Genomic DNA, 22,243 nt, shown 5'->3' on the forward strand with positions numbered 1-22,243 from the left:
ATACAACAGAAAAAGTGAACCCTAAAGTAGACTATGTACATTATTTAATAATGATGTATCAATATTGATTTGTCAATTGTAAGGAATGTACTACACTAATGCAAAATGTTAACAGGTGAAGCTGTGTAGTGAGGAGCTGTATGGAAACTCTACATTGTGCTCAATTTTTCTGTAAACCTAAAAGTACTCCAAAAAATAAAGTCTATTAATTACAAAAATTACACATACATATAATACATACATACATATATGAAAGAAAAAGGCTCCCTGAGAACTTGTGTTCCCTTGCTGACCCTAAAACATTCTATTTACAAGAGCAAAAATAAGATACCTTAGGAATAAATCTGATAACTGATCCACAGACATTAAGAAGAAAATTGACATAAAATAAGACAAATAAATGGCATATCTATAGCATGTTCAAGAAATAAGACTCCATATTTTAAAGATATCCGTTCTCTAAAATATTACCTATAAAGAAAATGCAATTCAATAAAAATCCTATAAGTTGTTTTATGAAACTCATAAGATAACTATAAAAATCAGCTAGTAAAACAACATGTTAAAGTATTCCTACTCTATTTTGAGGACAATTAATTGAGGATCTTCTCTTGCTAGACATCAAGATCTCAAACAAAACTATGGATTAAAACAGCATGGTATCAGCTAAGGTTAGACAAATAGGCCAACAGATCAGAATACAAAAGCCCAAAAACATATCTCCATGTTTATTCCAAAAAGTGGACAGTACAGATCAAAAAAGCAAAGAATAAACTATTCAATAAATGTTACTAAGACAAGGGATTATTTCTTATCAATGAAATATGATATTGGATACCTTCCTCATAATTTACTCAAAAATAAATTCCAGGTACATTAAAGAATTAAATGTGGAAAAAAATTCTTCAAATCTTTTAGAAGAAAATACAGAAAAAAAATTTCTACTCTTCGTATAACTTTAAACAAGTTACAACAAGCAAAATATACCAAATGAAATATACTCACCTATAAAGGAAAACACTGATAAAAATTTACAATCCTGTTTATTAAAAGACACCATCAGAAAGTTAAAGGAAAAGCCACAGACTAGAAGATATTCACATAAACATAGCCAACAAAGAAGTAATATCTGGAATATATTTTTAAAAGTCCTCAAATCAATAAGAAATCACTCAACAGAAAAACTGACAAAAGATATGAACTAGTAACATACAGAAGAAGTAAGACAACAGCTAAAAAATGTGAAGAGATTCACAGTAGTACTACAAATCAGGGAATTAAAAATTAGTATTATAGCAAAATACCAATCTATAACATTAAATTAACAAAAAAATTTATAAAATTTGATAATATGAAGTGTTGCCAAGTAAGTGGAGAAATAAGAACACTTATCCAATGATGGTGAAAAGATAAAGAGATAAAATCATTTTTGTGAACATTCAGACAATACACATTAAAGTTGAAGTTGTATAGGTTTTGTTTTCCAGCAATTCCACTCTGGGGCATATATCTTACAGAAACTCTCCCATATTTTAGGAAATCAGGGAGGAATACAAGGCTTCATGTGTATCTGTAAGGTTTTAGTTAAAAAAAAATCTAAAGCAAATTTGCCAAAACATCATTCTTACATTTCTTAGCTGGCATAGTGACAATGTCACAGTGGTATCATCTAAAAGCGAGCTTCTATCTCGACCTTGCCCAAAACTTTCACCATCTTCAAATAGAAAACTGAAAAGAGATTTTAAAAAATAATTATAATAAGAATACAAAATCCAATTTATTATTTCTTCTAGAAAATAAAATTTATTCTAAGTCATCAATTCTTTCATCAAGAAAGAAGTAAATTTTAGACTAGGTGATTAATAAAAAAATGTAACTGCTGGTTGAAATTTGTCCAAAGAAGTCTCATTTTTAGATATCTCTTGAGTTGGTATGAATATAGTATAAAGAAATACAAGGCATCATTTGCAACTCTTTGCTCATGCAAGTTCAGTGCTAAAATTATTATCTTAATAGTATTCAAATGTGCTCCTGAGAAAGTTTATTTGGGTGAAAAATGATAAAGAAAAGAAAAAAAAAAGAACATTGGGTGACAACCTCTCAGGAGAAAGAATATTGAATACCAAATGCATGAAAATTGTTTAGAATTTCAGAGGATTACTTTTAAGAATCTATATATCCTTCACACCATTTCTTCATGGAATTTCCATCATTTTCTTTCCTGATTTTCTACTTGATTCAATGTATGACCAGCACAATTGAATTTAATACTAAAAACCAGTTTAAGAGGGAAAAAGAGTAGAAAACTAGTAGCCTATCCAAATAATTAACCTAAAAAGTTAGCAAATGAAGAAAAAAGAAAAAAACAAGCAGATAATTCCTACAGTTACCTACAATGATCAAATCTAAGTCCTAAAGTCTAAAATTAAAAATTTTAAATCACTGGTAGAAGCTGAAGAAATTCATGTGTATATTTTTATGAATAAATATGAATAGTGATGTTATAGTAATGACAACTTTGGTCCTTAGGGCTGTAGAGTTATTTAACTTCCAGTCTAATTGCAGCATGGTATCTTATGCAGTTTTCCAGATTTTTCTCAACTATGACTAAGTACAGTGATGATCTCTAGGACATGCACTGAAGCACAGAGTTAGTTTCCATTTACAAATATATTTGGGAAAAAAAACATAGTTCTTCAAAATAGGCACACTGGCCTAGTTTATTAACTGTCTTGAATATTCTGACTTGTATACTTTTCTTTAACATCAATTATTACAAGATGTTCCATAATACTAACTTTACTTCTAAAGGAGTGAAGGATGTGCCATCTCAAAATATGCTCAATTGGTATATTGATTATTTCAAGGTGAAACACTGAAGAAATTGTAGTTTTAGAAAAAGCCTAGCTGACCTGTCTTTTCCTTCATGTAGCAAGCCATAAAGATTCTTTTGGGAGGAGTGCCTTCTGTGTGCAGGGGTTAGAGAATATTCCTTATTACTGGAGGCTGGGATTTGGTACGGCAACAGCCCTGAATAAATTAATTCTCTAAAGTAACCATTGTCTCTCTTGATATATATCCTAGTGACTCCTCTAGAATGTACTACCCCTACCCAGATCCTCTTTGTCCTGTCCTTTCTTCACATATTTATTGTTCTCTGTCTAATAAGTATAAAAGCATGTTGCTTTGGCCACTTCTTTGGACTTTGCTCTCATGTGCAGATCCCCATGTACATGTAAAACTAATAAAATCCATGTGCTTTTCTTTGTTAATCTGCCTCTTGTCAATTTGGCTCCTAGATAGATCCAAAGGCCACATAAGAACAGGTGGAGGTGTTCTCTTCATTTCCTACACTTCAAATAGATCATAAAGCAAATTATTTATTAAAAGACAACATTCATTAAAAACAATAAAAAAAATGCTGATGGGAACTCTGCAATTAGAAAGACTGCCCAATTGAACGAGGCATTGACGTTGACTTTCAATTGACTCCCATAATCAGTTGGGATGTCTACCAAAAAAAGAAACTTTAAAAAAAATGTTATTTATTACCAGATATATATATTTTTCATTTTCATTTCCAAGAGAAGTTTTCCTTCCTTACTTGGGGAGTGTGCAGATAGGTGGTTTGGATCGAATGATTTCCTTGTTGACCAGCTCTTTCTCCAAGTCACCTCCAGCCAAACACCAAAGGTAATAAACTTCTTCAATAGATCTTTCTGCCAGGTAATCACTGTGTATATCTATTAATGACAAATCATAGCAATTACATTTTTTGCTTTTATTAAAAGTCAACTGACAATTAGTTGCCTTTCTTAAAAAAAAATTGAAAATTAAAGAACAGACTTCTAGTTTGGGGTTCTGTACACAAGGAGCTTGGAAGTCACCAGTCCATTCTAACAAGTAAATAGCTTAACAGACAGAAAAATAAACAATTCTTGGATCTGAAAGAGATGTGAAGGCACAGGACAAACTGCTACCCCCAAGATTAGTGAGATATACAGGAGAATACAAGGAGTCACAACTTCCTGGAGCAGAGACTCATAAGCAGAAAAACACCTCAAGAACCAGTGCCTGGGTAGGAAAACTTGAACTACAGTTGATGCATTGCTGGAGGCTCAGTGTGGACAAGTCTGAGAGTTAAAAACTCCAGGGGGACCTAGTCATGGGGAAAAAGGGGGGGGACTCACTTTTGTAAGTTCTGCCTTCAGTTTGACCAGATTCTAACAGTAAATACTGGAGAAAAATGCCCTCGTGCTTTTCGCAGTGGAAGGAGGAAAAGGAATTACTTTGAAACATGCCAAGCACTCTGTTCTTAAAAAGGCCTGCCCATAGGAGAAACTATTTAGTCAGAGCCTAACTTGCTGGGATATTAATCAGAACCTAAACCTGGGGGGAGGAAAACAACTCAGTTCCAGCCAGCTCTAGCCTTCTATGTGGTGGTAAGGCATGGAGATTCTATAGTCCTATGATTAAGTCTCAATCTTTTAGTAAGACTGCCACTGGACTGTGATCCTCACAAGTGCTTCCCTGCCTGAATGTGAAACAGGATGACTAGAATGGGCCGGAGTTGCGTATTTCCCTTCTTCCACATGGGGAGGTATGCCATGACTGGCAGATTCTGATTCATCTTCTGTAATGATCTGAATGCTCCTGGCTGAAAATAATATCCTACTAAAAGTGGCTTATATAATAAAGACATTTATTCATATCTGCTAATTAAATCATAGGTACAGGGTTGCTCAGGGCCCAAGCTTGTTAAAATTATAGACCCATTTCCTACATTCAAAAGAGAAGACCATGGTGAACTGCTGTTGCAGTGCCTTTCTTGTCAAGAAAGAAATTTTTTTCCTTGAAGAAACCCTTATGCCCAGAAGACTTCCATTTGGATCCCATTAGCCAACTCTAGTTCACAAGCCTACTTCTTATAGCAGGGAAGCTAGAAAAAGGAAAATCTGGAATTCTCACCTTTTATATTAGAGAGAGAGAATTGGAAATATTACCCTCTATAATGGGAAAGGAATAGGGTAGAAAAAAGCACTTGGGTACGCAACCAATACAAACTGTCCCATCCCTTACTTCTCAGGACAATGGCTACCTCTTCTGAGAAGTCTTTCCCCATGTCCCATACAGAATTAGGTGCCCCTTCTGCTGTGCTTCCACTGTGCTATATTCATATTGATTTTCATTTATAATAATGATTGTGTACCTAAATGTCTGTCTGTCATCCACTTGGCAAAGATGTTAGTTACAGTGTGTGCCACATAGCAGAAACTCAAACATTTAATTAAATGAATGTTTAATAAATATTTTCTGCCACGACTTATGTCATGATAACTTTTCAGTGTAAGGGTAACCTACTGGTATCACTAAAATACACACACTTTGAAAGTTGCAATCTTCACTCAAGAATAAAAATCTAAAAGCTGATATTCTCTTCAACATAAAAAATATAATGGTATGGATCGGTCCTATCAATGACATAATTTTTAGAGATTCATAATAAGTTATATAGAGTATCAGTAACTTAAATTTAAAGAATTAAAATGTTAGGTCAGTCATGTTTTAAGCACTTCCAGAATCATCTCTTAATTCCCAGAAAGTATCCATAAAATCCCACTACTGTAATATCTACTGTTGATAATTTCAAAACTGAAATTAGCAGGATACTTCCTTTAAAAACAGATTCATATTATTGTCTATGTTTTAGTTATCATTACCTTTACACAACTGACTAATATCCTCAGGCAGAGTTAACTCAGCACATCTCAGAGAAGACGAAAACAGACTGGCAGGTTTGGTAAAGGGGGTATATAAATGTGCCACTTCACTGAACACTTTGTCCTTCATTAATTCATCTGGGGTTGGCCTTGAGAAACACATTTAAAATGCAGAGCATAAATGAAAATCATAAAAAATTTCCTAGCATAATGGCACACATGCAAAAGGATAGGTAAAAGTTTTAAATACCTCAGTAGAACAGAAAATAATAAAGCTCCCTTGACAGAGTCTAGATGTATACCTTTATATAACAATTAAATGACTGATGTGAGTAAATACCTAAATTTTTTACTTTCTGTACCTCATGATCTATTAAAAGTCATTCCATAAGAGCTTCTGTATTTTTAACTTAGTCTAACCAGCAAGCACTTGTTTTACTGAATATTTTAATTAAATAATAAATATGTAAACTAATAATACCTTTTGGGTTTTCTTCCTACCCTTTTAGTTTAATGTGGCATACTCATCCAAAACTATGCTTTTAATACCATTCCTCTCTTCCTAACATGTCTTGATAAAGTTGTTTTTTTCTGAAGACAAATTAGAATACATTGTTTTCAAATACTATATACTTAAGGAGTTTAGGGATAGCTGTATGACTAACAGTTACATTATCAACTGAAAGTAAATTAATAAAACTTCTAAGGAATCCTTTTATATTATTAGCAATTTTAGCTTACCTTACCATTTATCCAAGCTCATTACTATAATACATATTGCCAACAAACTTTTGTTCTCATTTCTCTATATTATTATTGGCTCTAGAAATATCTACATTTCACAGTTTAGCTGATTTTCTACTTGGAAGCCAGGAAATGAACTAGCAATTTCTTTTGGTATATGTTAGTTTTCTGACCATAGTTTAACTTTTTCTTTTATTAGCAAAAAATTAAAGCCTTAAATTACTCACGGTTATGATACTAATATTAATTATGTACTATTACATATGAAAATATCTTTAATACATCAGTATTACAACAAATAAAAAAATAATCAACTGCTTATATGTAAAGGATCTCAATGTAATCCCAAACCCTTAACAATATCAACCTCTTAGAAGGGTGGAAGGTAAGGCACTTCTTCAAAAGATCTATCACATTTTCAGGAAGCTCCTGGTAAATAAAGAGAGAAAATAATTATTTAAAACGATCCATTTTAGAAATATATTTTACTCAAATGTTTGCTACTCTAGAAGGTTTTGATTAAAAACAAAAAAATCTTTATTTAGATCTGATGCAAATTTATATCAGTTTGTTGTTCTGTGAAAAAGTAAATACCTGAAGAAAAATAAGCATAGTGTTAAAATAGATTGCTATTGGATCCCAAGTATGCAAAATAAACACATTTTCAGAACAGATTGCTATTGTTTGAATGTGTCCCCTCTAAAATTCAGGCATTGAAACTTAATGGCTAATGTGAAGTGAGGCCTTTAATAAGTGATTAGGTCATAAGGGCTCCTACCCTTGTGAGTGGGATTAAGGCACCTGTAAAGGAGGCTTTATGCGGCACTTGCCTAGCTTGCTCTTCCCCCTTGTGAGGACACAGTGTTCCTCTTCTCCAGAGGATGCAGCCCTCACCAGACAACCAAACCTGCCAGCACCTTGATGTTTGACCTCCAGCCTCCAGAAATGTGAGAAAATAAATTTTTGTTCTTTAGAGATTCCCCAGCTGCAGGCATTGTGTTAGGGCAGCACAAATGGATGAAGACACAGATTAATGACAAACCTTTATAATGTCCAGACAACCATGCTCTTCAGCCAGGACTATTAGAGTGTCATCTACACAGTCTACAAAACAGAAAAACTACATAAATAAATGCTGCTTTTCTAATCAGATTACTTGGGAAATGAAGTGATCACAAATTTTTATGTAGCGTAATGCAGTTTTGGAACTTGGAATACTAAAAAGCTTGTGATTTTGTTACCTTTCCTTACAAGTTTTGATAAAAATAAAGAATCTTGAACACTAAATATTAATTGAATGACAGATACTGAAAGCAGCTTAAATAGTCAGATAAAGCAGTGACAGAAGGAAGGTAAAGGTTTTCTCTCTTCCTACACACACACACACACACACACACACACACACACACACACACACACACACAAGGGGTACTTCAAAAGTTCGTAGAAAGATTCATATTCTCTCTTAATTCTATTTTTTCATGAACTTTCTGAAGTACCCTTGCATGTATATAAATTTTTGAGAGGGCTTTATTGCTTTTTTCATGATTATGAGACTAATTTCTTCTTATCACATGCAATTTGGAGAATATACAAATTTTTTCTGGGAATTTAAAGTATAAGTTTAGTCTGTAGACTACATTTAGAAATCTCCAAGACTCCTTAATAGCTATATTATCAATCCTTGTAATTAAATTTGGTAAAATTTTATGCAATTTTATTTACAATTCATTATTATTCAATATTTGTTAATACTTTTCTGTACATATTCTTATTTGTAAGCCTTCTTAACCTGTACACTAATCTGTCACCCTTTTACATAAAGTGGTCTATCACTGTTTTTCTCTCCTTTATTACCACACAAGCATATGCTTATTTATTCCACTCTGAAGTAGATTACACAAATTTTTATCAATTTAAATTACAAATGTTTGGATTTATATACATGAAAAAATATGTGACCCTTTATAATGAAAAATAAACATTCTTCCTGAGTCATTATTTATACATGATTCATCAAGTAGAAAAATTAGCCTAAAAGTTAAGATACATCATCTGAAGGAAAACTGCTACAGAGAATACAATTTTATATTCCCATATTTTGATTTCACAAGCTAGTTTACTTGGCTAGATCATGACGCTAAGATTATTTCCACAAAGTTATTCCTTAGTGAATAAAGAAAGCTCTATTATAATATTTCAGAAGGCATTTCCTAAGCTGTCCTGTTAATACCACTGATCATTAGAAACTTAAAGAAAGTGAGAAAATTTCAGTGTATTCAATATTTCAGAATACATCTTCAATGCACATTATATTTATAGTTGAAAGATAATCAATTACATGACACTTACCCAAAGTAAGCAAAAATTTTAGTCTTTCAGAAATATCCAAGCTCTGAAATAATTTTCTTCCCTAAATAAAATGGGAAAAGAAAATTCTTAATATTTACATCTTTTTTCCATGGAAGTTTTTTTTGTCCCCCCTCCATATAATTTTTTTTTTTTTTTTTGATTTTTAAAGTCAACTCCACCAAAAAAAATATTGGTGAAATAACATTTTAAAAAGTGTTGCCTAAAATTTAACATTGAAACATTTCATATATCTAAGGATCATTACATTCTAGTTTGATCTCAAGCATTGTTCATTTTTGAGACCCACATATAACTGGATGTCTAGAGGTATTCAGGCCAGCAGGAGTCTTATTTTATTAAACTGATAAGAACAGATACTACACTTGATCTTAGCCAAAAGGCCGAGAAGCGATGGGGAGTCTTATTTTATTATGAGACCAAGATGCCACCTGGGAAAGATTCATATTATCCTTTCATCTACCCAACTAACACTTATATATCATAATTCAGATAGTCTGTTGTCTCCAGTGAGAAACATTCCACAACAGCCTTTCCTCAATAACTTCAGACAACCAAACTTTGTGCTCCCTTAACACCTGGTATGTTTTTTGAAGATGCACACGTTATGTTTTGTTTTCTTATTAGTTTGCCTCAGGAGGCTTCTCAGTATGGAGTCTGGAGTCAAACTCTTCTACCACCAAACTATTATACAACTTCAGAAAATAACTTAACCACTTTAAGCCTCACTTTTCTCATCTGTAAATTTGTAATATTAACTGTACATACCCACAGGTAGTGGCAAGGGTTATATAATGTAGATAATGCTTCATTAATATTGGTTATTATTACATTTCTCTTATTATAAACAAATTAAACTTATATGATCTTTTAAATAGACTTAGAAGTAGAAGACTTAAGAAGATAGCCTAGTCTTTTCGTAGAGAAAAAGAGAGACTCTTTTTTTTTTTTTTTTAATAGAGAGGAAAATACATTAACACATGAGATCAGAACTACAGGATGAGAGATCATTGAAAAAAAGCTTCTGTTCTTCTCTCTCTCAATCTTTTACGCTACTGTCATATTAATCTTCTAAAACTGTAGGTTTGATTTCATCAATATCTTATTATAAAAACTTTCAGCAGTCTGTCATACCTTAAATAACTAAGTATAAATAACTCAATTAAACATTCAAAATGTCCTTGGATATGACTCCAATATATCTTTTCAGTCTACTTGCTTACTATTTATCTACCCTGTGGTGAACACACACATAAACATGCACACACACATACCCACCATAATGTACTTAAATTAGATTAGTTGCAATACATCAAAAACACCCTTGTTTATTCTGGCCTACATTATTCCCTCTAGCAGTAATCTTTTCATTGTGTCCATCAAAATTCTATACTTCATTTATTTCAGTCTTATTCTTGAGTATTAATTTCATAAATTAAAGAAAACAAAATTTAAAATTATTTTCTTTCACAACACTAATAGCATTGTCCCACTGTTTTCTTCCATCTATATTGTTAAAAAAGCCTAATGTCAAACTAATTCTCATTCTTTGTAGGTAATATGCCTTTTCTCTCTCACAGGTTTTAAGAACACTCAAAAAGACAGAGTTTAGCAAAGGCAGCTTACTATTTTAGTTAGGAGTACAGCTTTGGAGGCAGATGAATAGGTTCAAATCCGTTTAGCCACTTACAACTGTGTAACTTAAGACAGGTTGCTTAATCTCTCTGTATCTAATTTCCTAATCTGTGAAGATAATAATGAGATAAACTATATAAGACTTGTGTGAGAATTGGTTGAGATAACAAATGTAAAGAGATTAGAAAACTGTTTGCCTCTTGCTAAGTGCTCAATAAATGCTACCCATTATTTCATTATTGGTTATCCCCTGAAGGTAACTATAAAGTGTCCAGATATTTTTTCTTGTTGTTGTTTGTATGCTTATATTTTTTCCATTTCAAAGAAAGCAGGTCTTTTCAAACTGAGGATTTTACTCTCTACTTCTGATACTTTTATAAGACAGATATTGGAACATCTGGATCTATCTTCTCTGTATTTTAAACTTTATTTATATTTTTCATTGCTTTCTCTTTTTATAGTTTCAATCTCTTTACCTCTTTGTGCCAAATTTTGAGAGAATTACTCAGCTTCATCTACTTTCAGTTTGTCCAGTTTCCTATGATTTGTTAGGTGATTTTAATAGTTGAGTATTTTTTTCCTTAAAACTCTGGTTCTTGTTCTTTTCAGTGACTGTTCTTGTTTCATAGCTTCTATTATTATTTCATGAATAGAATTGTTTCCTTTATCTTTTAAAGGACACATATATTTATCTTAAAGCAGTTTTAATAGTGTAAATTCTTCCATTTCTTTTCTTATTATAAAAATCATCTCTAAATGTTTCATGTTTCTTGGACGGACATGCATTCATGTTTTAATATACAATTCTCATACACATTTTTTAGGTGATGAAAACTTGTGGAGTTAGAGTAGCTGTATTTACTTTCAGTTGATATGGCAAGTGCTTCCTGGCAAAATGGTTTTGGTATGGCTTTTTTCCCATCTACTTACAATTTCTAGTATATCAAGAGTTCTCTTTGTCAGTTGTTGGTGTGTTATTCATTCATATCTTAATGTTTTATATCAAATCTAAGGGTTTGATGAAGTGGAGGACAATTCAAGTTTATGTTTAGTCTGCCATCCTTAAGCTAGACTGCTCAAACTTTGAGTACCACTTAAAACGGCATGAAGCCCCTAAGATAGAATTAATCTTTCCATTCTTTGAATTCACATAACTCTCTGTATTTATCTTCAATGTTTATGGATTTTAGTCAAATTATTAGCCCTCATATCATGTGTTTTAATCATACTTTATCCCTTTGCATTTGTCATGATGCTATACACATAGTAAATACTCATCAATATTTGTTGGATTGAATTACTAATGTAAGACATTCCCAGATCATTACTTGTAAATTGTTTAGATATATATGATAGTAATAAAAAGGAAAAGCTATATAGTTCATATTCCTTCTTATATATACTTCACAATTCATAATTCCAATAAAATTTTTCACTTAAGCTGTGATTTTAAACAAAAATAAGATTTATTATCACTATATACCAAAGAAAAATAAAATAGTCCAGACAAAGCACAGTAAAGGATCAGAAAAATCTGGTATTTTCCCTCAGAAAAATCAGTACCAATGTGTAAGCTACCATGTTCTGAATATTTTAATATTATTACTAATAAAAGCTAACATTTATGGACTGTTTGCTATGCAATACCCTGTACTAAGTATGTTACATACATTCCCTCATTTAATTTTTCCAACAACTTTGCAATATAGATACTATTATTATTTATAGAAGTGGAACCCAAGTCTTGCAAAGTTAGGTTAGTTACCTGAAGTCACACAGCTATACTTTGCAGCATCAGAATTCAGACCCAGTTCTCTCTGACTACAGAAGTTTGTCTCTTAACAATTATGTTTGATACCTTTGCTATTGAATTAGTTCTTAAATACACAAAATGAAAAAAAATAATGTCAACCTAATTCTCAGAGAGGGTAAAGATCAATGAGGGAATATTTTCAAAATACTTTGAAAATCCCTTGAAAGACAGAAACAATAGATGCATAATCAAAATTTCTGTCTTAAAAGACTGCATAGTACAAGTAAAGTAGACAAACGTGACAAATGCTATAATAGAAAGAGAAGAGAAAAGAGAGGGCACTTAACAGTGGCAGGTATTTGGAAGTAGGATCAATAGACTGTTAGTTGTCCCTCCAAATTGATTCTCATCTTTTTTCTCAACATGTAGGTATCCAGCTAAAGACTACATTTCCTAACCTCCCTTGTACCTAGATGTGTCCACATAAGTAAACTGTCAGTAACGAAAAGCATACACTGTTGATATTCGTAACTTGCAGATCATCTTCTTAAAGACAGTTATTCCAAACTCACTCCTCTCCTTCCCTTCTAGTGAGAAAAGGTAATAAGAGAACAACTTTGGAAAGCAGATGTTGAGAATGGTGGAGATATCCCCAATGCCTAGGTTTCTGAATGACATTGTGAGGCTACAGCCCACCCTACCTGCTCCAGACTGTTACATAAGGGAGAAAAACATCTACGTTTTTTGGGTTACTGTATTTTTAATTCCTTAAAATTTTTTTTATCATCTATTATTAGCATATTCATTATTAAAAATCGTGATTTTTCATTATGCCCTTTACCTGATGTATCACTCCCCAAACCCCCTCCACTCCATTTCCCCCATCTCTAGTATCCTTACGTTTGTTCTCTCCTTCTAAGAGCAGCTTACTCTTTACCCTAATACATTGCAAGTACAGAGGATATCTGCAGAAGGCCTCATAAAATGCCAACATATAAATTGAGTCTCATAGAAAATATAAAAGAACAGGAGAGGAAAAGTTATTTGAGGAGGAAAGAATACCAGAGGGGAGAGAGACCATAAACAGATAAAAAAGTGTAAGCGATATTAGCTTACACTTTCGAATTTCTAAAAATGTTTAGTACATGTTTAGTAATTATTTTAAGCTTGGAAAGAGTGTAAACATTCCTAGAGATACCAAAAACATGCAAATTAATTATCAAACAGGATTTTCTAAAAAGTCCAATTGAGAATTGAGCCTTTTTTCCTCATATCTAATCAATTTGTAGAGCAAAACCATTTTATTAACAAACAACTTTCTTCTCCAAAAAGATTATTCCAGTAAACTCATTTTTTAACTTAGTTTAATATTTCCTTATACCTACCACACAAAGCTCAAATAAAATGATTCCAAGAGACCATACATCTGATTTAGGGCCAGAAGGCAATGGTTTTTCACTTGGCACATGATCAATGGTTTTTAAAATTCCTTGTGCAATAACTTCGGGTGCCAAGTATGATGGATACCTATAATGATATATTAAAATAATAAATGTTTACTATTAGCTGCAATGGGGAAAAGAGAAGCACTAGTACATTTTTACTATTAGTGTGGTCAGATCTATGTAAAAATCCTATGCAATGAAATGAACAACTGTTGCTAGGAAGAATTCTAAACTAACCATCACAATACAGGCCTTTATGCGTAAAACACAAGAATAAATACACATGAGACATGAGTCTCAAATAGTTTAAAAAATCATCATGTCTCTCTGTGGCATTAGTTCCTTTCTTTGCTTTCCTCTGTGTTTTTAACACGTTGCCTTTCTTGCAATCCTCTTGATTTTCCAGGTGCTTTTCCTTCCTCCTTGCTGCCTATCTTCTCTTAATACTGAATTATTACTTAAAGTACATTTTATCTTTGAAAACACTATTCATTATTTTGAATAGCAGGAATGTCAAAGCTGAAAAATATATAGAACTGGCCGGTGCACTCACTGGCTGAGTGCTGGTCACGAAAAGGACAAAAAAAAAAAAAAATATATATATATATATAAATTAAAAAGTAAGAATCTCTCCTACCTTTGCATCCCCATCACCCATACATATTTATGAATAATTAAACTTGTCCACCCATCACCTCTGTTTCATATGGTAGAATACTATATACACTGCTCTGTATTATTTTTTAACTTAAAGTATATTTTAGCGATCATTCTTTAAAAATAAGTACAGAGTTTCCTCATTCTTTTTGAAAACTGCAAATAATTTCACTGTATTGATGCACTTAATTTATTTGACCAAACTCTGACGAAAAAAATTTTGGAAATTCCATTCTTTTGTTATTACAAACAATGTTAAAATAATTATATTATAAATATTCTATTTCCCATGAATATATGACATATAAAATCTTAGAAGTGGTTCTTCAAGGTCATAAGGAATGTGCATTTAAAATTTTAATATATCACACAAAATTAACCTTTGGAGAGGATGTATCAATTTACACTCTCACAAGCAATATATGAGGGTGCCTATTTCCTCACACCTTTACCAATATAAGTTTAAAAAATATTCTTTTAGCAAATATTGAATAAATAGAAGAGTGTCTATTAAATATGAGTAAGATATAAAGAATAAAGCTTCAATGAACACAATGTGCCGAGAAGCAGTTTAAGTCAAGAACATCAACTCATCACTAAAGGTCCCTCTCTGCTACTCCATAATTGTATCTCTACTCCTATCCCTCAAAAGGAAAAGATGTAAAGGTTTTGTATTCATCATTCCCTCCCATTTCTTTATAGATTTATTATATGTTTGTATCTCTAAAAAATATATTGTTTAGTCAATATATTTCTGAACTTCATAATATTGAAATCAGGCTGACTATTCTTTTGCTTTTTTGATTGACATTATTTACTTGAATGAGTCATTTATCTTGTTGCACACAGCTGTATGCCACTCATTTTTACTTCTACTTTAGGAATATATCATAATTTATGTATCTATTCAAATGTCAATGGCATTTAATTTGTTTCCTGTTTTTTATTTTATAAACAATGTTGCTCAGAATGCTATGTATGGTGCACATCTGCAAAAGTTTCCCAAGGGTAAGAACCTACAATGGAATTTCTAGGCCATAGGATATGTGCACTTTTGACTTTTTTACATCATACCAAGTATTTTTTGAAAGGAGTTATACCAATCTATACACCCATTAGCAGTGTATGTCAGTTCCTATTGTTTACTTCTTCAGCAACACTTGATATTTGACAGACTTTTTAATGTTTAACAATCTGGTGGGTAAGATATTTATGTCACTGAGGTTTTAATCTGTATTTCCTTGAAAATTAACGAGATTGAGGCATACATGGCTATATACGTGTATATAGCCATTTGTGTTTACTATTGTGTAATGTGCTCATTCAGGTCTTTGCTAACTTCTCTAGTAGGTTGTTGTGTTGGGATCCCCAAGACCACTCGCATATTTAGAGATTCACTAGAAGGACTCATGGGACTCAGTATATAGGTGAACTTAACTAAGGTTTATTACAGAAACATAGTAAGGATATATAGCTGGATCACAAGGAAAAAAGACAGGGAATCCTGAGGAACCTATATGCAGGCTTCCTTAACGCTTTCTACTTCTTATCAGGGATCACTCACAGAACACACTCTTCCCCCAGCCACAAGAATGTAGTGACACATATGTAATGTTTCTGGCCAGGAAAGCCCTTTAAATAAAAACTCATTGCCCAAGATGTTTACTGGGGACTGGTCACATAGGCACTCTCTGCCTGGCATGTACAAAAATTCAAGACCTCAAGAAAGAAACTGCTTCATTTGTGCAAACAGGCACAGTAAACCAGACTTACTAGTTAGGAAACCATGGGAATGCTTCTAAAATCCAATTTCCCAGGCACTAGAGAAGGACAAACCTTGCAAGCAAGACTTAGTTTCTAAGGATGGCAGTCTTGGGCCCTCTATGTTAACCTTCTGCACAGTTGATCTTTTTCTTAATGTTTTGAAACAGTTTTTTATAATTCTGGGCACTAATTCCTTTTTCAGTAATTATGACTTGAAATACTTTCCATTTTTTGTTTTTGTTTTTCGGTGGGTTTTTTTGGCAGCTGGCCGGTGTGGGTCTCCAAACCCTTGACCTTAGTGTTATAACACCGCACTCTAACCAACTGAGTTAACTGGCCAGTCCAACTTGAAATACTTTCTACCACTTTGTGGTCTGTCTTTTTATTCTCTTAATGGTAACTGTTTCAGAATGAGAAGTTCTTAATCTTTTAGTGAAATTAATTAATCTTTTTCCTTATACTTAGTGATTTTGTCATAATGATCTCCTGTGTTATTTTCTCAAAATCTGATACTTGAGCTTTTCATATTTAAGTTTCTTTATCCACCTATTGATTTTTCTTATGATGTGCCATAAAGGTACAATTTTGCCTTTTTCCTACATGGGTAATCAATTGAACCTTGTTACATTTGTTGAAATACTCTATTTCCCCAATTAGTCTCCAGTGCCAGCTCTACCATCAATAATGTCCACATATGTGTAGGTTTGCTTCTTGGTTCCCTCTTCTGTCCCATTGGTCAATTTTCCTAATGCTATATTCCATTATACCATTTTAAGTCTATAACTTTATATAAATTATTGATAACTGCTAGGACAAACCCTCTCAGAACATACACACCTTTTAATTTCTCTTAGGAGTGTCTAGGCTCTTTTTAGGTATTGGTTCTTTATATACATCTTAGGATTACTATGCCAAGTATGCTCTCTTTCACACACACAGGTGAAATTTTTATTGAAAATAGATCAAATACAGAGACAGGTTGGGGAGAACTAGCATTTTTCCGATACTGACCCTGACAATCTATAAACATCGTTATCTCCTTATTCATTTAGGTTTTTATAATGTCTCTCAAAAAAGATTTATAATTTTTCCACAAAGAAATTGAGCATACCTGATTAGATTCTATAAGGTACTTATTTTGCCTGTTCTATATCACAGCTAATAGATTATACATGATACATAATACTATACATTCTTATGTTTTATATACTATATAATATTTCATGTATAAAAATTTAACTTCCCAGTGAAACAAAACAAAACTCCTTGAGGGCACTGGTATTTCTTATTCATTTTTAAAAATCCTCTGCAACTACCTATGAAACTTAAATTAGGGTATGCTCAGTATAGTTTTGCTTAAAAAAAAGAACATTTCCTACCAAAAATGCCAATTAGGACTAACTGTCTTACAAAAAACAGTTTAAAAAACAGACAGTAGAAAATAATTAGACATATTGACAATTGATAAATTTGAATCTCACTGCCTAGAAATACAAGGGGAAAAAACAGCTTTAGAAGAGAAAAAAAAAAAAAAAAAAAACAAGAGCAAAATTCTGCTCTACTTATTATGTATGTACGTGCTCTTTCTTCATTTAATGGCAGATTTAGTCATGGGCACCACAATCTGGATTTTTTCAATTCAATTAGATTACATTATGTCATCTTGCAATAACAACTGTAATCAAAATGTATTTAAGTATATGTAACATCTATGTAATATATGTGAAGTAGGCACTCAAATATTACTTCCATTTCTCTTCCTATCTTCTTCTATAGCCATCTCCTCACACTATTATTGCCAGTACTTCTTATTTACATATAAAATACTAGTCAATTAAGTAAGGGAATAAAACTTAAATTCAAATGGAAAACTAGGGTTTAAAATCCCTTTTCATTTTAATACAATAATGATGGTGATACTAATATCTTCTTTTAATATGCTCATATATTTGTCTCATATACAAATTTGTATGATGTTACTTTACCATAGGATGCTCATACTATACTGCTCTTCTCAATGAGTGTATGAAATCTCTAACAACTGAAGTCTAGAGAAAAAAGTGCTGGACTTGATGTTATAATACCTGTGTTCTAATTTCAGTCCCACCATGTATTCTACATGTGACTTGGATTTCTTCATTTGTAAAATAGGAATTATAATACCCACCTTGCAAAACTGTTATTTATAAATACTAGTGAATACATAAAAATGTTCTATGAAAATGGAAAATGTGATACAAATGCATCTTGTACTTTTATCACCATCACCATGATATACATAGAAGGAAAAAATGTTCATGTTTACTCCTGATTTCCAGCACACCTAACCCAAAATAATGATAGTATAGATGATGAAAAGCCAAGCAAAACTATAAATAAATTGTTATATCAAGAACTTCCAACAAAAGCACAGAGGTAACCTTTGCTCCAAAAATTCTAGTTTCCCTTTTAATCAAAGACAGAAATTAATAAAAACAATAAGCTCTAGAATTGTTCTTTTATATAGGTCATCTTCTTTCAACAACCTTCTATTCTTTAGCATAACATTTTAACACTCAAAGACAATTGCCAGAACTTTGCTTCGAGTATGATTGGTGAGATAAATATAAGTGGCTTTCATCATCTGTTTGATGTTTTAACAAGGTATTAACCTACTGGCCAACTGAAGTAAATGCCCAATTTCTAACTCTTTACAGTATTTTGAAACAGATGGTAACATTTTACTTTGTTGTTCCTTAATATTTGTCTTTTGAATTGACTGCAAGCCTCTTATGGTGTAAATATTTTCTTTCATGCCTTAGCTGTTTGATCACTTTATTTTTCCTGGCTAATGTTTCACATTTTGCTCTTTGATACTTTCTGGTAAGGCCCCTTGGATCTAAGACTTCAAAGCAAGTCAGAGCAAATGGTAACACAAGATCAATTCTACTAGAACATTTTAAATTCAAGTGTAGTTCTTCAAAATGCTTGTATGCTTCTTATAAATCACCTTCTTTCCTCTATTCGTCACTAAAACCTAAAGAACCTTTAAATAAAAGCCAAAAACTTAATTTTTGTTTGTATTATGATTTTGGAGTTCTCTCTTACACAAATTGATTTAGACAGAAGGAAGAAGCAGCAGCAATCACATTTTCTATAAATCCTTAAAAGTCATTTGAAAGGCAATTATACACAACAAAGCTAGAGCTTCACTAAGAACTTATATTCAAAACAGGTTTTTTAAACAAATAAGAAATTATAGATTATCTTTACAAAATATCATTTTCACGCTTATGAAATGTTTATTGCCTATGACGATAAGTTTTTGATATGCAAAATGTAAAATTATGTATTTATGCACTCAATAAGTAGGCCACCAAAACAAAATTTTCCTGCAAAAAAACGAGCTTCTTGAGGACAAGATCCCATCTTACCCATTTTTGTATATTCAACAGGCAGAAGAAAAAGTGTTTGTAAATGTTTTCACACTGAATAAAGTCTAAGATTATTAGGTATGTCTTATCTAATGAAATTTTAGTTAAGAAATCTATAGTGTAAGGTACTAAGATAAAAGAGCATTTATAAATGAAGCATTTTTAAAAACACCTCATTAAGTTTTTAAGCAACGTCTGCATCAGAAACACTCCATGACTCCATATTATAATTCTCAGTAATGGTGTGATAGAACTGATTTCAGGAAGAGCAAAACACATATGGATACTATTAAGAACAACCACACTATAGTTGAAAAAATATGATTAAAGTCCCTAGGTTAGGTAATAATTACCAATTTTATTTTAATTGTTTTGATAATTTTTCTGAGGTTATATTAAAAAATTCCTTATTCTGGGAAATATAAAGTGAAGTATTTAGGGGTAAAGGGCCATTATGTGTGCTAATTACTCTTAAATGACATTGAAAAAAATTATTACATGCCAACACATACAGTCACAGAAAAAAAAAAGAGATAGAGCAAAGACAATGAAATGTTAACATTTGGGGAATCTAAAGAAGGGTATACAGAATTCTTTGTACCATTTTTGTAACTTCTATATATCTAAAACAATGTCAACTTAAATACTCAAAAAAAAAAAGAGCTATATTACAAAAATGTTTAAAAGCAATCACAAATAAATGTAATACAAAAATCTGTATCAAAAGCATCTACTTGAATATAGCATGAAATAAATTTCCATTCCTTTTTTGGAAGGCAACATATATCTGGAATTCCATATCAGAAGTGATTCAACAAACCTTTCTAAATTAAACATGGGCTTCCAGATAAGGAATTTATCCCATTACCTCTGTTATCCATAATGATTCAACTTAAGTCTTAACATACAATTAGACCTTAGAAAACAGGGAATTAAACATAAAACATAATATGTGAGTGACGTTATTCAGTCTCTTGATGCACACACATTATCATTAACTGAGACTCTGGTCAGTCTTCCTGCCTTAAACTTATTTAATTCTGAACTAAATACAATCAATTAGGAAGTATTACAAGGTAAAAAAAGTAAATAATATTTTAGCCTCTCTGCTAATTCAACAAAAGATCAACATCATGAATCTTTAAGATGCTGGAAAAAACTCATTGTCTATTCTTTTAAAAAGTATATGGAAAATTAAGATGTACTCATAAAGAAAAGCTGTTTAATGTCCAGAAGCAATACCAAAAATAACTAACAAAATATACATGTTATCAAAGATTACAAAGTTTAAGTCAGTATAGAAAAAAACATATCTTTACCCTATTGGGAAATCAACATCATCACCATGAGCTGTCATGTGATAAAGTCCAAATTTAGCCAATTTAATATGTCCCTACAAAAATAAAGGACAAAAATCACTATGAAATATTTTAATACAACTGGTAAGAAAAATTATCATTACATTTTTTATAAGGCAATCATTATATAATCAGGTAAACTATCTTATAAAAATACCACTATATAAGATTTTATAAAATACCATAATTTTATACAAAACTATCTGACAATATTTAATCTATTTTATATTCATTATACATGTATAGTGTCTATATATACGTATCTCCAAATGACAAATCACACTTTTGTTCAAAACATTTGCTGTTTATATTATCTAGGCTTTTTGACAAAGCAAAATGGCAAAAATATTCTCATTTGTTTTGAGTCCTTGGTTAAAATGTTTTGTAGTAATTTTTGCAAAGGAATTTTTTTTCAGGGAGTTGCAAATCCATTCATAATGTTATAATTTAACTGTGACATAGGAGTTCTTAACTTGAAAAGATCAGTTCACAAATCAAGATTTTGGTGAATCTGCTAGATTTTCAATAATTTTTTATATTGTTTGAGAATAACAATAATTATCACAAATGTGGGGTTCTTACTAAAAGGCAACTGTAAATCTCACATCTTAAGTTTTTCCCCTTTTAGATGTTTAAGGTTTAAAAAAAAAATTAGCTTGATTTTAAAACTGTCTTCTTTTCAAGAACTTTATTATCCCAGCATTATAATACATTTATATTTTAAAACAATTTAGATTGGTTATGGCAATGATACTTTATTGCCATAAATCTGAAATTAATGAATACCATTTTCTCTTTTATGACTTTTAATGCCATAGGGTAACGGTATTGAAAAGAATCAGAACACAATATAATCCTACTAATAAAGAAAATAATTCCCCCCCCCAAATTATCCAAAAGCTGTTTTTATATGCTTATGAAAAAGCAAGAAATTATAATTACTTCTGAAAATACACATCTTTGCTAACCACAATTCTCCTAGAAGGGTTTACTAGCTTCTCATTAATTTCCCAGAAGATTTCCAAGTAGAGAAGCAGAACTCCAATAGAAAAGGGAGCTAGGTATGAACAGCTGGTAAATAAGAAGATAAATGGAAAAGGAAAGAAGAAGAAAAATAAACAGGAAAAAACACAATGCAGCTGTGCTTATGAGAATAACATTCTACATAAATAGAATAGCTTTCTTGAAATAAAAACAAATTTAGCAAAAGAGTAGGCTGGGAAGCCACAAGACATAACCTTGAGAAAATAGAGTAAAACAAAAAAATAAAACATGAAGTTAGAAATGAGTCTCAAGGAAAAAAAGAATGTGAAAGACACATATATTTAAAAATTTTAAAGATTCTTTTTTTTTTTTTTCAATAACCACAGTATATCATTTCATA

At 31.6% G+C, this 22,243-nt stretch overlaps 1 protein-coding gene and 1 pseudogene across 1 annotated transcript in view; both read right to left on the minus strand.

Moving 5' to 3' along the window:
- The window catches only part of TBCK (TBC1 domain containing kinase), a 226,077-nt gene that overhangs the window by 153,645 nt on the left and 50,189 nt on the right, over positions 1–22,243 (minus strand). Inside the window, exons 4-11 of the mRNA XM_063108114.1 lie at positions 20,821–20,894; positions 13,608–13,749; positions 8,817–8,877; positions 7,507–7,568; positions 6,832–6,893; positions 5,721–5,869; positions 3,605–3,743; positions 1,629–1,728 (exon numbers count right to left, since the gene is read on the minus strand). Coding sequence (XP_062964184.1) covers positions 1,629–1,728; positions 3,605–3,743; positions 5,721–5,869; positions 6,832–6,893; positions 7,507–7,568; positions 8,817–8,877; positions 13,608–13,749; positions 20,821–20,894 — 789 coding nt within the window. The remainder of the gene's footprint in view (positions 1–1,628; positions 1,729–3,604; positions 3,744–5,720; positions 5,870–6,831; positions 6,894–7,506; positions 7,569–8,816; positions 8,878–13,607; positions 13,750–20,820; positions 20,895–22,243) is intronic.
- On the minus strand, positions 9,006–9,229 carry LOC134386738 (U2 spliceosomal RNA; annotated as a pseudogene).

The sequence above is a fragment of the Cynocephalus volans genome, chromosome 9 (genome assembly GCF_027409185.1).
Source record: "Cynocephalus volans isolate mCynVol1 chromosome 9, mCynVol1.pri, whole genome shotgun sequence".
NCBI classification, from domain to species: domain Eukaryota; kingdom Metazoa; phylum Chordata; class Mammalia; order Dermoptera; family Cynocephalidae; genus Cynocephalus; species Cynocephalus volans.